Source organism: Cinclus cinclus, chromosome 8 (assembly GCF_963662255.1).
Source record: "Cinclus cinclus chromosome 8, bCinCin1.1, whole genome shotgun sequence".
Taxonomy (NCBI): domain Eukaryota; kingdom Metazoa; phylum Chordata; class Aves; order Passeriformes; family Cinclidae; genus Cinclus; species Cinclus cinclus.
The window spans coordinates 30,084,043-30,104,530 of NC_085053.1; the positions used below are offsets into that span (position 1 = coordinate 30,084,043).

Consider the following 20,488-nt stretch of genomic DNA (forward strand, 5'->3'; position numbering starts at 1 on the left):
GGGTGGAGAGCTGGGAATCAGAGGGAGAAGAACTGGCCACACCCTTGGGACTGATGTAGGACAAGACCATTCCATGCTGATTTTCCAGTTCCATACCCAACCAAACCACAGAACTCTGCATTTTTCATTTACTTTGCCAAGACCCCTGGATACAGCTTTTAAACGTCACACAAGGCCTGATTTTAGAGTCTTTGAAAGGAAAAACCTCAAATTCAAGATCAAACATGGGGAGCACCCAAAATCATTGCTGGGCTTTGAATATTTCCAGCCAAGCCAAGCCCCAGCCTCTTTTTCTAATACGATTTTCTTGTTTTAAAATTGTGTAGCGCAGGGAAAATTCTTCATCTGTAGCCACGCTCATGCAATGCAAACTCCCTGACTAAATCCTAATTCCTGAGCAGGAGAAGGAAGGGATGCAGGGTTCGGAATTTGTGTGGGTGGATGGTGAGGTTTGAGGAGCTTTTCTGACTTCTGTGGGACCCCAGAAGCACAGACAGAAAGGGGGGATTCCCTCAGCTCTTTAAGCATGGGAATGGGGAATTCACTCAGCTGTTTTAGGGAGGGACAGGGAGCTCCCTCAGCCCTTTTAGGGACAGAAAGGTGGAATTCACTCAGCCCTTTAAGATCAGAAAGTGGGGGTTTCTGTCCTTTTAGGAACAGAAAAAGGGGTTTCTCTCAGCCTTGTAAGAACAGGAAGGGGGAATTCACTCAGTCCTTTTAAAAACAGCAAGAGGGGATTCTCTCAGTCCTTTAAGAATAGAAAGGGGATGATCCCTCAGCCCTTTTAGGAACAGAAAGGGAGGTTTCTCTCAGCCCTGTAAGAGCAGGAAGGGGGAATTCTCTCAGCTCTTTAGGAAGAGAAGGAGGGGGATTCTCTCAGCCCTTTCAAGAAGAAGAAAGAGGGGGTCATCTCAGTCCTTTAGGAATAGAAAAGGGGGATTCTCTCAATCCTTTTACGAAAAGAAAGAGGGGATTCTCTCAATCCTTTTAGGAAGAGAAAGAGGGGGATTCTCTCAGCCCTTTTAGGAACAGAAAAGGAGGTTTCTCTCAGCCCTGTAAGAGCAGGAAGGGGGAATTGTCTCAGCTCTTTAGGAAGAGAAGGAGAGGGTTCTCTCAGCCCTTTCAAGAACAGGAAGGGGGGGGTCTCTCTCAGCTCTTTAAGAACAATCTGGAACTAAAAGAAAGGTCACTTACCAGTAACTGAGGCTCTGTGGGAAGTGTAGCCCAAAGGGACTTTCTAACAATTCTACCTCTCAATCACAGGGCTCAGACCTGGAAGGACTCTGAGGAGAGAGGAGAAGCAGATGGGAGACAAAGTGTTTGTGGCTACCCAGGGACAGGGACACCAGTTTCTGGTAAGGAATTTGGGATTTCCAGACTCCCACGAGCACCTGAGGCTGAGCAGCCACCCCTGGGGGAAATTTGGGATGAGCTGGAGATCCCAGAGCTTGCACAGAGCTGCTCCTGCACACAAACCTCACCACGGGCACCGTTCTGGATCCAGATCCAACCCCTGCTGGGCAGAGCCAAAAGAACCCCGCATTCCCTTTGGAAAGGTTTGGAGCTGGGAAGATAAAGGGAGAGAGAACTCCCAGGTGTGGAGATGAGAAGTTTGGGTAGAGTTTAGAGGGTGTGGCATGGGGGGAGGAAAGTTGAAGGAATTGTCTTGGTTTAAGTGGAATTCCAGCATGGAAGTCTGAAGGAAATCCTGAAGTTCAGAGCGCTTCTGGCCAGGTAAAATCAGCAAATCCCAATTCCAATCCCATCCAGGGATGAGGAGAAGACACTGAACAGAGGGAAGGTTTGTAGTGGCAAAGATCGGAGATCCAAAATGCACCAGAGAGGAGCTCAGACACTGATTCCCCTGAGCAGAATGGAATCTGGGATTCCCATTAGTCCCCATTCCAAAATGTACCAGAGAGGGACTCTCTCAGCCCTGTAAGAACAGGAGGGGGGAATTCACTCAACTCTTTAAGAATAGAAAGGGGTCCCCAGGTAATTCCTGGAGAGAAAATGGAATTCCCCCCTCACATCTTGTACTACCCAGCAAACCTGTGGTGATGCTGCAAATCACCACATTCCTGGCACATCCACATGGATAAATCTCAACCAAACACGGATATCCCCTGAGCAGAATGGAATCTGGGATTCCCATCAGCCCCAGTTCCAAAATGCACCAGAGAGGGGCTCAAACACTGATTCCCCCTGAGCAAAACCTGTCCCTTCTTCCAAAGGCTTGCAGGGGCACCCAGGGAAGGAGCTCCTGGGATCTCCCCCCTCTGCCAGATCCAGGGAAGAGCAGAGAGCCAGAACTGCTGTGGGAACTGGAAGTGGAGCCCCAGCTCTCTTTAGTGTGGGCTCATCCAAAGGAACAACAGGGATTGCTGGAATGGTGATGGAAGGGAAGCTGGGACCACAGAAAGTTAAAAAAAATCATTAAAAATCCAACATTAAGAATGTGCCTGGACTTAATCCAAACTCTTTGGTGCAGAATGTCGGAATGTTTTAGTTTTCATGAAGGTGGGAAGTTCCACGGCAAAAGAATTATCCCAGAGTCTCAGCAGGGCAAGGTTTGAACTCAGCCAGAGCTGGGGGCAATGGAGGAGGAAAGGTTTGGAAAGATTCACTTCCCAAACCACTCCAGAGAAGCAGAGGAGATGATTCCACCAGGTTTAAAGACCATTCAGCCAGGTTTAAGGGTTGAAGGTCAGGGATCTGGGTCACCAGACACCACTGAGGGGGAGTGGGAAGGGCACAGCTGTGATGTTCTACCCCATGGAGCAAACACCACATCCCATCCCATGGAACATCCCTTGGAACAAACACCACATCTCATCCCATAGAGCACCACATCCCATCCCATGGAACATCCCATGGAACAAACACCACATCTCATCCCATAGAACACCACATCCCATCCCATGGAACATCCCATGGAACAAACACCACATCTCATCCCATAGAACACCACATCCCATCCCATGGAACATCCCATGGAACAAACACCACATCTCATCCCATAGAGCACCACATCCCATCCCATGGAACATCCCATGGAACAAACACCACATCTCATCCCATAGGACACCACATCCCATCCCATGGAACATCCCATGGAACAAACACCACATCTCATCCCATAGAACACCACATCCCATCCCATGGAACATCCCATGGAACAAACACCACATCTCATCCCATAGAACACCATATCCCATCCCATGGAACATCCCATGGAACAAACACCACATCTCATCCCATAGAACACCATATCCCATCCCATGGAACATCCCATGGAACAAACACCACATCTCATCCCATAGAACACCATATCCCATCCCATGGAACATCCCATGGAACAAACACCACATCTCATCCCATAGAACACCATATCCCATCCCATGGAACATCCCATGGAACAAACACCACATCTCATCCCATAGAACACCATATCCCATCCCATGGAACATCCCATGGAACAAACACCACATCTCATCCCATAGAACACCATATCCCATCCCATGGAACATCCCATGGAACAAACACCACATCTCATCCCATAGAACACCATATCCCATCCCATGGAACATCCCATGGAACAAACACCACATCTCATCCCATAGGACACCATATCCCATCCCATGGAACATCCCATGGAACAAACACCACATCTCATCCCATAGGACACCATATCCCATCCCATGGAACATCCCATGGAACAAACACCACATCCCACCCCATGGAACACCATATCCCATCCCATGGAACACCCCAAGGAATACCACATTCTGTCCCATGGAATACCACATTCCATCCCATGGAACAGCACATCCCACTCCACATCACTGGCATGCTGGTCCCAACGTCCCCTTCCTCTCCAGTGGAAATCCCAATCCTCTCCCAGCTGGGGCAGGGAGCTGGAATTTTGCTGGAATCCAGGAAGCTGGGAAGCCCTGAGCTGCCTCCCCATCCGAATCAGTCCCTACACACCAGTGATGGCCCTGGAATCAGCAGGAAAATCACTGGGGAAAAGAAATGGGAAAAAACAGGAAAAAACCCCAAGTATCTTCCAACAGCTTCCTGCTTCCCCAGCTCAAACTCCCAGCACAATTCCAGGCTGAAAAAGGAGGCAGTTATCCCACTCAGGGTGGTTTAACACGACAGGGAAGGCTCCCTGCATTCCTAACTCCCAAAAAATCCTGGATCAGCAGTGCTCCCCCTCTCCTGTGCCCTCCGTGTCCCCCTCTTTGTGTCCCCACAGGGCACAGAAGGGACCAGCCTTGGGAGCATCCACCTGGAAATCCACTGGATTTGGGACAGGCCCACCCAGGATGGAATTTGTGCCACGGAATTGTAATGCAGGACAGGATGGAATTAAGGAACTTGAAACAAAATTCCAGGGGGTTCTCCGTGGCTTTATTTAATTTATATTTGTTCAACCTGAATCTCAGCAATGAAACTGGGCTAGAAAATCCTTCCCTAATTTTTGCTGAGTGTGGATGTTAATTCCTGGAGAGAAAATGGAATTCACCCCCAACATCTTGGTAACTGCAAGTCACCACATTCCTGGCACATCCACATGGATTAATCTCAAGGAAATTCAGATTTTCCATGTGCCTGTGGCAGCACAGGACAGAGATCAAGAAAAGCTCATTTTAAACATTTTGTTTCTCATCTAAATCACAGTCCTGTGCATAAGAACAAACAAATTGACTAAAAAAACTCTGCTGAAGGAAATGAAAAATGTTCCTTGGATTTCAGTGGATGCGGAATATCAAATTCCTGGCTCCTGGTTCCCTGGGTATTGGCTTTTTAATCATTAAATATTAATCATTAAATATCACAAACCTATAGAAAATGTCTCAATGTTTAGCAAGGAAACAGCAGGAAATAAAAGAAGGAAATGGGTTTGAAGCTATTAAAACACACCAAGATCCAGATTTTGGCATTATTCAGTTTGCTTGAAGTTCTCCTTTGGATGTCAAATGAACTGAGATCAAACCATAAGGATTAAGAAAAACCAACCGAGATTATTTCCTTTTAGTTTAAATAAATTAAATTATAATGATGCTATTTTTAAACTAGTATTCTAAACATAATTTTTTACTTTTAAATATATTTTAGAGAAATGTATCTTTACAAAGACCTCAAAGGAAAAGTTTAAATTAAAAAAAAAAATCTTAGATTGGCTAAAAAAAAAAAAATTAAAAGAAAGGCTGAGAACTGTACCTGTTATCACTCAGGTTTAACACCCTTAGCTTCTGCATCTGGCCAATCTCATCAGGAAGAAATTCCAGTTTGTTGGAGCGCAGGGACATCACAGTCACATTCTTACAGCTCCCAATCTGCGGGAATGGGAAAGCCAAAATGAAGGAATCCCAAATTTGGAAATGTTTATTATCGCTTCTCATCTCAGGAGGTGACAAAATTGGCTTTTACCGACAGCCGGAAAAGGCAGAGAATCCGGAACTCAATAAGGAAATGACATTTTCCCGTTGGCAGGAACCTCAGGGAACAGCTGGAGCTCCTCCCAGGGATATTCCCAAATTTCCATGGATTTACAGCCCTTGTTTCACCACTGAGCACCTCAGGAATTTTTTGCCCTTGCACACCAAGATAATACAACTGCCTAAAGTGGATGATCTGCCTGTAGGGGCAGGGGTGGAATTCTGGAATTCCAGCCTGGAACCAGGCAGGGGTGGAATTCTGGAATTCTAGACTGGGACTGGGCAGGGGTGGAATTCCAGAATTCCAGACTGGGACTGGGCAGGGGTGGAATTCTGGAATTCCAGCCCGGGACTGGGCAGGGTGGAATTCCGGAATTCCAGCCTGGAACTGGGCAGGGTGGAATTCCGGAATTCCAGCCCGGAATTGTGCACGGGATGAGCTGCTCACCTCTCTGGGCAGCTCCGGGAGGAAGTTCTCGTCCACGGCCAAGGTGCGCAGGTTGTGCAGGTACCCGATGGTGGAGGGCAGCGACTCCAGCTCGTTGCAGCTGCAGTCAAATTCCTCCAGCAGGGACAAGCTGCAATGGGAAACCCTTCATTAGTGGCTGTGCAGGCGCTGGAGAATCCAATTAATGCCCCCAAAAAAATCTCTGGGAGATTCAGCAGCCCCAGGTTGAGAGGGAACATCCAGCGTGGATTTCCTGGGGCTGCTCCTGGAGGTGTCCCAGGAGCAGGTAGTGACACTGGGAGGTGGCTCTGGATGGGATTTGAGGTCCCTCCCAACACAAATCATTCCAGGATTTTTATGATTTTCCCTGGAGGAAATTTATAATAATGGGATTTTTGGAACCCACTTTAAGGCCACTTGGTTTGCCCACGCTATCGTTCAGATTTTCTGGGATATTTGAAGATATTGAAAAGCATGAGGAAGAATTCCAAGGACTTCAGACAGAGATCAGGGCAACTCCTGTGGAATTGAGAATCTGACCTTTCCTAATCTAAATAACACTTCCCAATGGAAATATATGGATGTAATAAAACGAGATATACAAGTATCTATATATATATAAAATCTATAGGTTATAGACATCCATTAAAATACTCTGAAGAAATATTTCCCGACCTTCCTCTAAAATGAGACTGCAAATTAAAATCCTTCAAGTGAGAGCTGTGTGACCACCACAAGTGCCACCACCCGGCTCCTCTGTCCCCTTTGCTCCTCACATTCCACCTCTTACTCTCAAGTACTTTAATTGGAGTAATGTTAAATAACAGCCAATTATTTCTTCCTAAAATTTCCCATCTCCCTGTCCACCGCCTTAGGGACTTGTCAGAGTTTTTTCCCAAATATTTTGGTGGATCTGATATGAATTTTAGCTCTGACCACACCTTCCACAGACCTTGTTCTGCAGGGTCCACGGGAGTCTCAGCTGCAGGACTGGGTCTTCATTCTGTAACTAATTTACCTTTCTTCAAGTTTCTTAATTAAAAAGATCTTTCAGCCTTCAAATTTGATGCCAAATGAAACCAGAGATTGCTGTTCCTCCCAGGGAATCCTGCGAACTTCCCTGCACTCCAGCGGGCTGGGAAGCCACAGGGGTCAGGGAAAGGGCTCCTTGGAACACATCCAAAAGCTCTGCCAGGGTCTGTTCCAGCTTTCCTTGAAACCACAATTCATCTCCAAGCACACGCTAAAGGATTTCAGGGAAGGGAAGCCCGATGGGAATCCCGATAACCTGCAGGGTGAGCACATTCCCCTTTCCCTGCTGATAACACACCCAGAAACGAGATAAGATCAGTAAGAGCTGCCACCTCCCAATCCATCAGGAAATCTGACACTTCCCTGGCAGTGAAGGATGACTTTATCAGAGCAGGGTTTTATTGGCAAGGGGATGCCTGGCACAGCCCTTCCCTGCTGCTTTCCTGACTGCTGCCATCAGGAGGTGGCACAATAAAAACACCAAAATCCCTGCGGAGTTGTGTTTCCCCTCTGTAACCTCTGTGCTGGGAGAGCTGCACTTCAGGAAGGGATTTTCCATCCCCATGGATCGTGGATGGGGCAAGAAGGGAAGCTGGCAGGGACAGCTGTAATTCTGCCAGTGCTGATTTAGGTAAAATATCATTAACCTGGCTGTGCTGCTGGGAGAAATTCCCATTATCCCTGACAGGTTTAAGGCTAGGCAGACACGAATCATCTGCTGGTCAGTTTGGCAACCACTTTGGAACGGGGCAGTTCATGGTCCAAGAAAAACCAGGAATATTCTTAGAGAAGTGAGTGGAGAGATTCATGGGGTAGGGATAGTGATTCCCTCCCATCCAAGCCACATTTCCTACAGCCACAGATGTTCCCAACAGCCACAGCACCCCAGGAATGGCCAAAGCAGCCCCAAACCCCAGGGGTCACCCCAGGCACTGCTCGTCCACCATCAGGCTAAAGGAGTTTTGCAGACCGAAGAATCCCAGGATTCCAGATCGGTTTGGGTTGGGAAGGACACTAAAGCTCCTCCAGGGCCACAGGAAGGGACATTTCCCACTGTCCCAGGGCCTTGGACACTTCCAGGGATGGGGCAGCCACAGCTCCATCTGTGCCAGGCCCTCCCTGTCCTCCTCCTCCTCCTCCTCCTCCTCCTCACTGATCTCAGCTCTTCCAGCTCCGAGCCATTCGCTCTGGTCCTTTCACTCCAGATCCTTCTAATAGCTGGGAATACCAACCTACTCTGGCATGGAGCCGTGCCCCAAACACCCCCCAGCACCCAACACCCAGCTGTGGGTCCTGAATTGCTGCTGGCACCTTCCCACCCATGCGGATCCCACAGGAAACATCTCCAGCCTGTGGCTGCCTCGGTGCATGAATGATCCCTGATTTTGTGTGGAATGTTTAATTAAGCCAGGCCTATTGTGCACTCTGAGAGCCACCACGGGTTGGTCCTTTGAAGAGAAATCCCAAAAATGAGGGTGGAAGTCCCCAGCAGAGCATGGAAGAGAGGGAACGTTCCCTCCTCCACATTGCCAGTCCCTGGGGGTTGGTTCCACCACTGGGATTTTGGAGGAAGAGACCCAGCAGGAATCGATCCAAAGGGATGAGTCAGAGATCTGAGCTCATTGGGGTGTGGGAGACTCTGCCCTCATTAGAGGAGAGGGAATTTTTCACTGCAAAAGCACAGCCAGTGGCCCCAGCACAAGGTGGGATGCCAGGTGATCCCAGCTGCTCTGCAATTCCACTTCAGAGCAGTGGCTGTGCCTTTGGGAAGGTAACTGAGGCTCCATGACAAACACTCAAGAGAGATTGGGTTAAAAAAGGGGGATTGCCTTGCAACTGGAGCAATTCAATAAATAAAAAAAGTTTTAAAGGGTTTTAGAACCCGACTCCCAAAATTGCTTTAGCTGGATTTAAATCCATCTTTTTACAGCCTCCAGATCTTGGAGCCTTCCGAGCTTTCACTTGGATGAGAATTTGCTTCTCCACAGAGATTTGGGGAGCAAAGATTTGTCCTTCAGTGATTCCCATCACCAGCTTTTAATGCTCTCCATGAAAATCCCATAAATCTAAGATGAGCCAAACCTGGGCTCTCGGTGGCTGCAGCTGGAAGAGGTCACAAATATGGATTATTTTTCCCAAATGGCTTCACAACATCTAAATTCTTGCTGAAAGAGGCCAGGGGCAGGGCTTGGGGCAGCCTGGGATGGTGAGAGGCGTCCCTGCCCTGGCAGGGGGAGGGATGGGATCACTCTGGAGGATTTTTTGGAAGCCACCAAGCTGCAGCCCCTGAGCAGGAGGAGGCAGAGCCATGAGACCAACGCCAGAGAGCTGCAGAGCATCCCGAGTGCTTCCCGTGATCCCTGCAATCCTGCTGCCTTTCCGTGGTGCTTTGTAAAGGTTTTCTGAAAATTGCAATCCTTAAAGAGTGCCTCACAAGTTAATATGGTCCTCAATAATAATTAGGAGAAAAATCTGTTAGTTGAAGAAAAGGATTTTTACACAGTGGTCAAAATTCCATCCTTCCAAGCAGCTGATCACTGTAACATCAAAGCCACAAGAAAACTGTTTCTTGTAAAAAAAAAATCTCCATAAACAGAAGAAAAAAGGTCTCCTCTTCCAGTAAATTAGTGAAAGGCTATTTTAAAAACAGTAAACTGACTAAATTATTTTCTGTACGTTTACAGTGTAAAAGAAAAGTGTGTGAGAGGAAAAAAAATAGCCTAAAGTTTTACTCTAAGGTCTTTATTCCTTATAGTTTCTAATAATAAAATTTCTTTTTGTACCATTTAAAGTTAAGCCTACATTGCCTTCCTCCTAATCCTATCTCACAACAAAAAAAAATTCTAATTAATAAACCAAAACCACTACACTTTTCTACTGAGGTTTCTGTCATATTTCAGGAACTCTCCATCCTTGTGAGGCCACGGCCAGATCCTTCCCTGGCTGTTGCCATGGGAACAGAGGGATTTCTCCCAAATTCTTCTACTTCTGCTGCTCTGCTCATCCAAATCGATCCACACCGAAATCTTTGGTTCTCCTCTTGGAAAATTGGATATATTTTACCTTCTTCCCTCCTTGCACTGAAAAACCCCCAGGTTTAAAAGTGCTGCTCCAAATTTAAATGTCACAACCTGGGGGCTGGAAATGATTTCAAAATTCAGTATATTTGTCTTATTTTATATTTGAAAACCCACACTCCTATAGCAGAAGGCAAAAGGTATTTTAATTAAAAATGATGAAACTTGGACTCACTTTCCAATGGCATTGGGCAGGATTGTGAGCTGGTTGTCATCCACTTTCAGAGTTGTCAGTCTCTTCAGCAATCCTGCAGGAAGAAATCATGGATAAACAGCTCCCATGGAGATTTCCTGGAATCCCACCAGCAGTGATTTGTAACCCTGCTCTGGATTTTAGGAAGTGTCATTCCAAATTGATTTATTCCTGCTAAATGCCCTCTAAAAACCAATCTGGGTAGAAAACCATTGGGGCAAAAAATCCTGGGGTTGCTGGGGAGGTGTAGAAGAGCAACATGGAAAATAGGAGGAGAAGACACCCAGTGAGAGTGTCAACAATTAGCAGCATTAATTAGCAATCCAAGTCGGAATCTGAGTAAACTGATTCAAAATTGAGGAATTTTTCATTTCCATGTTCTAAGGGAAAAGGAAAAGCAAACGTAAGGGCTCAGGACTGAAAGGAAATGTCCCAGTGGACAGAGGGATATCCCTACAGCCACCCAGCTCCCAGAATTTCCACAGATCCTAAATAATCCAGGAATTCCTTGCCTGTAAAACAGTCAAAACAAAAAGAAAATTCATAGTTTGAATTATTTCTTTTTTGTTTCCTTTTCCCACTGCAAATGAACAGCAATGCCATCATTGCTCTCAGGCTGATTTTTACATTTAAATCAAATTAATTCTGTCTTTCTTGGCTTCTTTTCCTTAAAACAGCAAACCAGGTAGATCAATTCCTTCCAGCCAGGGAATTCTGCTCCTGACTTTACAGAATGGAAGTGTTCAGACACCATTTCCTGCCTCCTTTAGGATTCAATGGCAGGCCTTGCTCCATGATTAAAAAATCCTGTAGTAGTAGTAGTAATAATAATAATAATACTAATAATATCCCCAAAATAAATGAAATTAAATATAAAGAAATATTTTAATAATCTGTAAAATGGAGAGGATTCCCTGCTCTTTCCTCACCTATGGAATCTGGCAGCTGTTGCAGCATGTTGGAGGAGAGGAGGAGATCCTCCAGCCCCTCACAGCCCGAGATGTCCAGGTCCACTGTCTCTATCCTGTTTTTGGACACATCCAGGTACACGAGCTGTTTTAACTTCCCTATAGACTTAATAGCACGTGAGACAGAGTTACTTGAGCAGATAGAGCTGTTAATTAGAGGGTTAATTAGAGACAAACACACGAATCCAGCTGACGTGGAGTTTTCCCAGCACCCTTCGGATCATTGCTCTCCCCACAGCAGGGCTGGGGTGGGCTCAGCCCCAAAGGAGCAAAATTAACACCTACCACCCCACCCCCCCCCTCCCCGAGTTAATTAATGTGCTCCAAATTAATCAAATCTGCTGGAATTTTTCATTCCTGGGCATGCAGCTGAGGTATTTCTCCATCTGGACCCAGATCCAAGGGATATTCCCAATTCCCACCTCTCACCATGCAGGTGGAGTTTTCTGTGTTGGAACACCCCATAACTTTCATAATTAATTAATTAATGGCTCTCTGCACCCACCCAAGGAAATGCACGTGCAGGTGCTCCCTGCCAGGCAAACAGGTCACCAAATCACCCAATAATTCCCTAAAATAAATGTCCATACCCCAGGTAGCACTTGCAAGGAATTATTGTCCATCCACAACTCCTTTAGGTTCTGGATTTGTTCAAGAACCTCAGGCTGAGGAAAAGAACAAATGATTATGGGCAGCTAAATAAAGCAATGTGTCTTTGGTTAAATAAAAATCACTGTTTTCTCAAAAAAAATAAAGCTTCCCTCTTCACTTCCCTTTGGTTTTTTCTCACCCACCTGAGCCTTCCAGTTTTTTAAGGACAAGGGGAAAACATTCCCTTGCTGTGATTTAACCACTGGTGCTCTTTACCAGAACTTGCAGAATTTGAGAACCTTTTGCAAAAGAAATGAGCCCAAAAGACACATCCTGGGGGGATTTGATATCTGCAGTTAGCACAGCCAGGAGTCAGGATGCACTGGAGAGAATGGGCACTGATAAAACCTGGAATTGCAAAACCAAACTTCCATCTGTTTTATTCTCTTCAACCCTTCGGGGTAGCAGTGAGAGGAGATAAAAAAAAGGCAATTCCCCAAATCTCCTCACTCCTGACAGCTGTGAAATTCCAGAATTACAAACCCAGGTCACAAATATTCCCAGGTTTCCTCCACAGTGTTTTCCTTTCCCATAAAACCCTTCCCACAGCAAACCAACACTCGCAATTTGCCTTCACCCTCTCAAGCTGTAGAGATTTTTTTTCTCAAAGCCTGCCAGAACCTGGTATTAAATGTTCCATGAAATATTCCATGAAATATTCCATTCCAAATCAGGGTCCAGCACTTGGAAGGAGTACAACTTCCCTGGAATTATTCCAGCACAGGCAAAACCAAATGGACCTGCAGACCCCAAGAGAGACCTCGGGTTATCCCAGGGGGTCTGGTTTGGAATGTTGCCATTCCCAGAAGAAATCTGATTTTCTGCTTGCCCAGGGAATTGCGGGAGAAGCTCCTGATGCCTCATCAGATAAGAACAAAGCTGATGAACAGGAGAGCTCATTCCTTGTTTTCCACATCTCCACACAATGAGCTCCTATTGAAAACTAGTGGCGAGCATTTTAAAGATGATTTGTTTTGCCTCTGTTAATTCCATGGAAATTCTGCTGTCCTTCAATGATTAAAACCACTTCTCATTTCCAGGCTCAATTGATTAATGATCATTTGATGCTATTTGTTCCTGTGCTGATTAATGTTTCTTTATCCCTCTGGAGTGTTCACGGGCTGAGGTCGTTATGGATAATCATAATTTCCCCTCTCAACTTTAATTTGCTCTTCAATCCCTCTCATTAACAGACACCTTTCTTCAGGGCTGGACAGAGCACACTTTGACGGGGAATTCCTTGGATTAGAATTTCCCAGGATGATGGAATTTCCCATTATTGTGGAGCACCATGGAATATTCCATGTGACAGCACACCGTGATCCAGAGGAGATCTCGTGGATGGGTTGGTATTAAAGTGCCATTAAAACTCTTTTTTTTTTTTTTCTGTTAGAAATGCTTTGGTTCGGGCCTGTTGGGGAAATATTCTCATTTCCACATAACCTGCTACAATTGGAATAGAGTAGAATGGGAATGGGACAGAAAAAATCAGAAACAGGAAAAGGAATAGGGGTAGGAACAGGAATAGGGACAGGGATAGAGATAGGAATAGGAATAGGAATAGGAATAGGAATAGGAATAGGAATAGGAATAGGAATAAGAATGGGAACGGGAACAGAATAGAATAGAATAGAATAGAATAGAATAGAATAGAATAGAATAGAATAGAATAGAATAGAAACAGGAATAGGAATAGGAATAGGAATAGGAATAGGAATAGGAATGGGAACGGGAACAGAATAGAATAGAATAGAATAGAATAGAATAGAATAGAATAGAATAGAATAGAATAGAATAGAATAGAATAGAAACAGGAATAGGAATAGGAACAGGTACAGGGACAAGGACAGGGACAGGGACAGGGACAGGAATAAGAAGAGGAATAGGAATAGAATGGGAATAGGAATAGGAATAGAACAGGGATAGGAACAGGGATAGAACAGGGATAGGAACAGGGATAGAACAGGGATAGGAACAGGGACAAGGACAGGGATAGAACAGGGATAGGAACAGGGATAGAACAGGGATAGAACAGGGATAAGAACAGGGATAGGAACAGGGATAGGAACAGGGATAGAACAGGGATAGGAACAGGGATAGAACAGGGATAGGAACAGGGATAGAACAGGGATAGGAACAGGGACAAGGACAGGGATAGAACAGGGATAGGAACAGGGATAGAACAGGGATAGAACAGGGATAAGAACAGGGATAGGAACAGGGATAGGAACAGGGATAGAACAGGGATAGGAACAGGGATAGGAACAGGGATAGAACAGGGATAGGAACAGGGATAAGAACAGGGATAAGAACAGGGATAGGAACAGGGATAGAACAGGGATAGGAACAGGGATAGAACAGGGATAAGAACAGGGATAAGAACAGGGATAGGAACAGGGATAGGAACAGGGATAGAACAGGGATAGGAATAGAAGAGAACCAGCTCTTCCCAGGAAGGGTTTTGCCTTGACCACCCAGTCCAGCTCCCTGCCCCATTCAGTCTGACCAAACCTTCAAGGCTGTTATTGGGGGAATTGTCCAAATGTCCCTTCCTGCCCCTTCCCAGGAGCTGGTCCAGGGTCTCACCACCCTCTCCATACACAAAAGATTCCTGGGATCAAGTCTGAATGGAAAACTCACAGGAATTTTTGAGAAAGTTACATTCTATTTAGTCCTCTTTCCTTTTCCTTCTCTCCCTATTCCCTTCCCAAATTTCTCCTAAATCCTTGCTGCTGGCTGCAGACCCCTGAACCTCTGGAAGTGGCTGGGGAGAAGCCAAACCTGGCAAAGCTGCTGCCTCCTCCTCGCTGGGAGCAGCTTTCCCCTGCTCCTCCTCTTCCCAGGGACGAAGAGGAATTGGGATTTAGGGATTGACTCCCCAAAACCAGGGAAGTGCCAAACTTTGGGATTTGCTGCTCCTGGAGTGACAGGAGCTGCCTCTTCCTGTTGGAATCCTGGAAACAGAATTTTGGGCTTTCTGTGCTGACAGGTACTGACCCTCAAAAAAACCACTACTTTTGACCTGAAGCTGTGGAAAAGGCTTCCAAAGTTAAGTAATAAAATTCAAATCACAAGTACATAATTTAAATAAAAGTGTGTAATAGCACAGAGTAGATAATTTAGAATTTAAAGTCTTAGAATATAGCAATATATAGAAAACAAGATAAAAGTTTTAAGGCAGAAGTTTTGTCTTTCTTCTTCACCTTCTTCTTCATAAGTCTAAGTGGTATACTTCTGTAATTAAATAAAAAATTCTGCATTGCAGGTCATGAGTGATTGCTTATTAAGTTAAAAGTAAAAATAATTTAAGTGTCCATTCTTAATTGAACCATTTAGCCTTAAAAAACCTTGTAGAAAAAAAAAAAGTGTTTCCATTTTTAGCTTGTTAGTTAAAAGTGCTGTGAAACTCACTGTAACATAAATAAAAATTAATGAACATCTAAGTCCTAACAAAAAAAAAAAAAAAGGATCTCTCATGCATTTAATCCTAACCCTAACAAACCCTCCCCCCCCCCCCCAAAAAAAAAAAATCCAATAACTTCCCTTCCTTGATTAAGCTTGGATACAGCTGCTATTTAAGGAGCCCCAATTTGCATTCCAGGAGTGTGGCAGGATTTGGGAATGCTGCTCCCAGCAGGGTGGATGAGCAGGATGAGTTCACTGTGGCCATGGAGCCTGTGCCTCCATCCGGCTGCACGAAGGGCACAAAAATTCAAAATTCCCTTGGACTTTTCCAGCTCCAAGGGAAGGGCCACAACAGTCCCAGGGTACCAGAAAAACGAGGCTGTCCCACACCACCAACCCACCTTCCTCCAATGAAAAGGAAATGTCTGTGGAAACCCAACTTTCAGAATTTCAGAATCCATGAAAACAGCACCTTTTAATCCATTTTTTTTTTTTTTTACGATGTGAGTTAAACTAGTACCACTTTCCCTACGGCATTCCTGCACCTTCCCACTGTCCCTTGGCCCATTTGATTCCAGTTCCTACATTTTTGGAGCAGCTGCCTGAGAAATGAATTAATTTGGGAATTCTGGCCCTGACAGGAGGATGGGACCGGCGCTGTCCTGGGATCACTGCGCTGCCACGGGAATCTGTGCATTATTGCCCAATTCTTTTCAAACACCACAAACCCAAGCCACCCCCAGAAGAGATGCTCTGAACTGGGGAAGGATTTAATTCCCACAATTAAAATTCCGAGCGGCGCTTCCGAAAATGTCGCTCTGTTTATCCACGCTGAAGATTTTAATTAGAAATTGGAGTTAAATCCTCTCTTTTCTCCTGCATGGAATGAATGAGCAGCCTGGACCAGGGTGGGAGCTGCTCCATAAAACAGATGTAGAGACTTTGCTGCAGCTTTTTAGCACCAGGTGACATTTTGGGGTTTGTTTGAAGTGGAATTATCTCAGTTTTAGAAGTAAAATTATCTCAGTTTTAACTAAAGCTACAGGAACTATTCCCTCATAGGACTGTAATCCCTGATCCTGTTTTTCCAAGGAATGGCATCTCCTGCTTCCTGCACTGGCAACACAGAGAATTCCCAAAAGACTTAAATCGCAGAGAAATTAATTCTGATTTTGGGGATGAGTTAAAGGACAGAAACTCCTGGAATTATGGGAAACTGCTGGAATTACAGAATCCCAGACTGGTTCGTGTTGGAGGGAAATGTGTTCCTTGTCCAAGCCATGATCCCACCGAGCCTTCCCAGTGAAATTTGAATTCCCCATGGACAGAGCATCCAAACCCCCCCGCCCCTCAGGTTTCCCATGGAAAACTGAGAATTTCTTACCAGCTCAGAGAACTCATTATTGCCCAGGTCGAGCCTCTCCAGCTGGGTCAGTTTGTGCATTGACCTGGAACAGATGAGGAAAGATTTAAAATGAGATTTTAACTCGTAAAAGTCAAATTTTTGGCAGGGTGAAAATAAAGCTGCATTGATACCGTGATGGCAAAAAAAAAAAAAACAACCCCAAAAACAAACAAAAAACCTGCACCAGCTTCTGATGCAAATTTCAAACATATATTCCATCCTTGAAACATTAACTGAGATTATTGAACTCAAAAAGCAGCAACACTTATTTTCGTGTCAAAAGAAACAAAATCTCTGTAGATTTTTGAATATTTGCTCAGGGAAAATGCCCCACGTTTTGTCAGTAAGTGATTGAAATGAAATGTAACAGAAATCATGGAGTTTGGAGGGAGATTTATGCATTTGTTGTGGTTTTTTTATAAAACACTAGAAAGTCTTTGGACTCTTGAGCTCGGAGGTTCAGATTCAATCAAGTTCAAAGTTAATAAATCAAATTTTGCCTTTTTTTCCATGAACAAAACTGGAGCAGGATTTTATCCCAAGTGCAGAATTTCTCCTTAAGCCCTCGCAGACCAAGGAGAACCAAATTCCACCCTGGGTTTGGGGGGGGGGGGGGGGTGGTGTAGTGAAAAACGAGGATAAAAATAATGAAATCATTTCACATGAACTGCAACGGGCAGTTCAGAGGCTGCCTGAGGTAATCAGATCCTAATCAAAAAATTAGCATAGCCTTAATTGCTGTGATCTAAAATATCAACCATTTTATCTCTGCAATTTGTACCAGAGGTAGAAGTGATTATTATTGGAATAATGAAATTATCTGTGGCTGAAAAACAGAGCCCTGGTTTAGCATTTCAACCTGGCTGTGCTCAGAGCACTGCTGTGGTTTTATTGCCTGAAAATTTCACTTTTTCTTTGTTCAAACAGATAAATTAACTCCAAAAAAAAAAAAAAAAAAACAAAACAGGAATTAAACTCCAGGGGAATGGGAAATAAACTCCATAGAAACAGGGGAATAAACCCCAAAGAAACAGGGGGGAAACTCCATGGAAAAAGGGAAATAATCCCCAAAAGTCATTACCAATTTTTATTGTCAACTCTTCAAATAAACAGGAAAATCCTCTGATTTAGGCCACAGAGAAAAAACATTTTCCCCTAAAGCAAAACAATGGGAAAATCCTTTTATTCCTAATGCAGGACAACGGGAAAATCCTTTTGTCTCTAAAGCAAAACTATGGAAAATCCTTTATTTCCTAAAGCAAAAGAATGGGACAATCCTTTTTTTCTTAAGTCAAAAAAATGGGAAAATACTTTTTTTTTTTTCCCTAAAGCAAAACAATGGGAAATCCTTTATTTCCTAAAACAAAACTATGAGAAAAATCCTTTTTTTCCTAGAGAAAAAAAAAAAATTGGAAAATCCTTTTTTTCCCCTGAAGAAAGACAATGGGAATATCCTTTATTTCCAAAAGCAGGACAATGGGAAAATCCCTTTTTTCCCTAAAGAAAAAAAAATGGAAAAATAATTTTTTTTTTCCTAAAGAAAGACAATAGGAAAATCCTTTTTATTTTTTCCCTAAAGAAAAACTATGGGATGCATTTTCCAGCCTTTTCCCTGAGCAGGAAAGGGATGCAGCTCCAAAAAGCCCCAAGGGAAACCTTGCAGTAGCACCTGCTGATTAAAATATTGCCAATATTGAGTTCCCAAAATCAGAGCTGCTATTTGAGGAAAACAGGGACCAGGAACGTTGCAAATATTTGTAAATTCAAAATGTGGCAAACACTCCATCAGAAACTGGGGAGAAAGTGGAGCAGCATCCCAAAAAATAGCAGGATAAAGTGAATTTTTTCCCTAAATTTAGCCCCTCCCTGGAGAGATTCTCAGCTTATTTAAATTGTCTCCTCCACTGACTTCAACACAATTTAAAAAAAACAAAAAAAAAAAACCAAAAAACCCCCAAAAATATGATTTTTGCCAAGCAGCTTCCTAAAGTGGGATTTGGGAAGTGATAAGGATGTGAGGAATGGGAATTGTACAGCCAAGATGTTTCTAAGTCACAGGGAAACTTTGGAATATAATATAATATAATATAATATAATATAATATAATATAATATAATATAATATAATATAATATAATATAATATATAATGCAATACATAATATAATATAATACATAATATAATGCAATATAATGCAATATAATATGATATAATTGATATGATATTATGTAATGTGATGTAATAGAATAGAATAGCATAGAATATATAAATGTATCTATTTATATATTTGACTATATATATAATATATATGTTATATAAATAATATAATATATATAACATATAAATGTATCTATTTATGCATTTTTATATCTATTTATAGAATATATATATATATATTCTATAAATAACATATCATAACATCAATTCTCAGTTTCCTGGCAAGAAAAAATCACATTTATCCAGCAAATCCCTGCCAGAAGGGAGGTGAAGGATTGGGAGATTTCTGATCTCACAATGTCTGCCTGTGAGCTCTGAGGAGTCACACGGTGTCACATCAGCTGGGAGATAATTTGTCCCGTTTGTCCCCAAAATGTCCCATTTCTGGCTGATTTCAGCCCATTTCCCCAGTTCCCAGTTTCCCACTGCACACATTCCCCGTGAGTGCACACAAACACGGAGATACCTCCCCTTAATTCTGATTTTTTTTTTTTTACATAAATACCATTCTTTTTAGGCCCTCCCTTTCCATACACTGTGCAATTACTATTTTTCCTATCAGGCCCTGCTCCAGCTTTTCCCATTTCCCTTGGAGCTTTCCCAAATGAGCTCTCCCCTTTTTTTCATCCCTACACTGACTTTTCAGGATTTGAACATCCTGTTGGACTCCCGAGAGCAATCAGGAATATTCAGGAATATCCCTGATTTTTTTCCCCTGTTGGACTCCAGAGAGCAATCAGGAATATTCAGGAATATCCCTGATTTTTTTTTTTTTGTTTTGTTTTAACTCAGGAAAAATCTGGAATCTCCCCCATGGCACAAGGATTCCTTTGGCTCTGGTGAAAATTCCCTGACAGTTTCATTTTGCCTCCATGACTCACAGCCATTTTTCACTCCCATCCTAATTCCTGCCTGGAGAGCTCCTGATTTATCCCCAGATTCCCACTGGTCACTTAGGATGTGACTTTGCATCTTAAATCCCAAATTTTCGCTGTGCTGCCCCAGGAATGTCACAACCCTGCTCATTTTTTGTGGGCTGCAACTTTTCCTCCTCAGGAAGCAAATTAATGCTGAAGTCCAGGAGAAATCCTGATTTTTTTGTTGTTTTATTTTTTGGTGGTTTTTTTTTTTTTTTGGTGTTTTTTGTTTTGTGGTTTTTTTTTGGTGGTTTTTGTTTTGTGTTTTTTTTGTTTTGTTTTGTTTTGTTTTGTTTTGTTTTGTTTTGTTTTGTTTTGTTTTGTTTTGTTTTTTCCCCAACATCAGAACTCATTCTTTTGGAATTGATCCATTGGACATCAATTTTCCCAGCAGGTCCTGCAGGAAAACAATTCCTGCTGCCAAAAAATCCCAAAGATCTGCTGAGGAGCCACGACTTTATTGGGAGCCAGTGAGTCAGAGGATGAGAACAACAAATCCTGGGATTTTCTCATCCCTCCAGAGTCCAGTGAGTCACCAGGTCCTAAGGAGGTCCCCACAATTCTTCAATTTTCCATTTGACTTTGGGAAGAAATCCCCCCAAAAAATTCCACCTTGGGATCGACCCATGGCTGGAATTTATTCCAGCATCTTTGAAAAATCCAGGCTGCCTGGAACAACCAGCAGCACAGGGCAGATTGTAAAATTTTCCTGAATTAAAAAAAAAAAAA

The 20,488-nt window shown here is 43.6% G+C and overlaps 1 protein-coding gene across 2 annotated transcripts in view; it reads right to left on the bottom strand.

Moving 5' to 3' along the window:
- LRRC7 (leucine rich repeat containing 7) overlaps positions 1 to 20,488 on the bottom strand; it is a 57,601-nt gene that overhangs the window by 26,322 nt on the left and 10,791 nt on the right. For both annotated transcript variants that reach the window (XM_062497242.1, XM_062497241.1), the window contains exons 6-11: positions 16,606 to 16,669; positions 11,756 to 11,830; positions 11,127 to 11,271; positions 10,180 to 10,252; positions 5,896 to 6,025; positions 5,230 to 5,345 (exon numbers count right to left, since the gene is read on the bottom strand). In XM_062497242.1, coding sequence (XP_062353226.1) covers positions 5,230 to 5,345; positions 5,896 to 6,025; positions 10,180 to 10,252; positions 11,127 to 11,271; positions 11,756 to 11,830; positions 16,606 to 16,669 — 603 coding nt within the window. The remainder of the gene's footprint in view (positions 1 to 5,229; positions 5,346 to 5,895; positions 6,026 to 10,179; positions 10,253 to 11,126; positions 11,272 to 11,755; positions 11,831 to 16,605; positions 16,670 to 20,488) is intronic.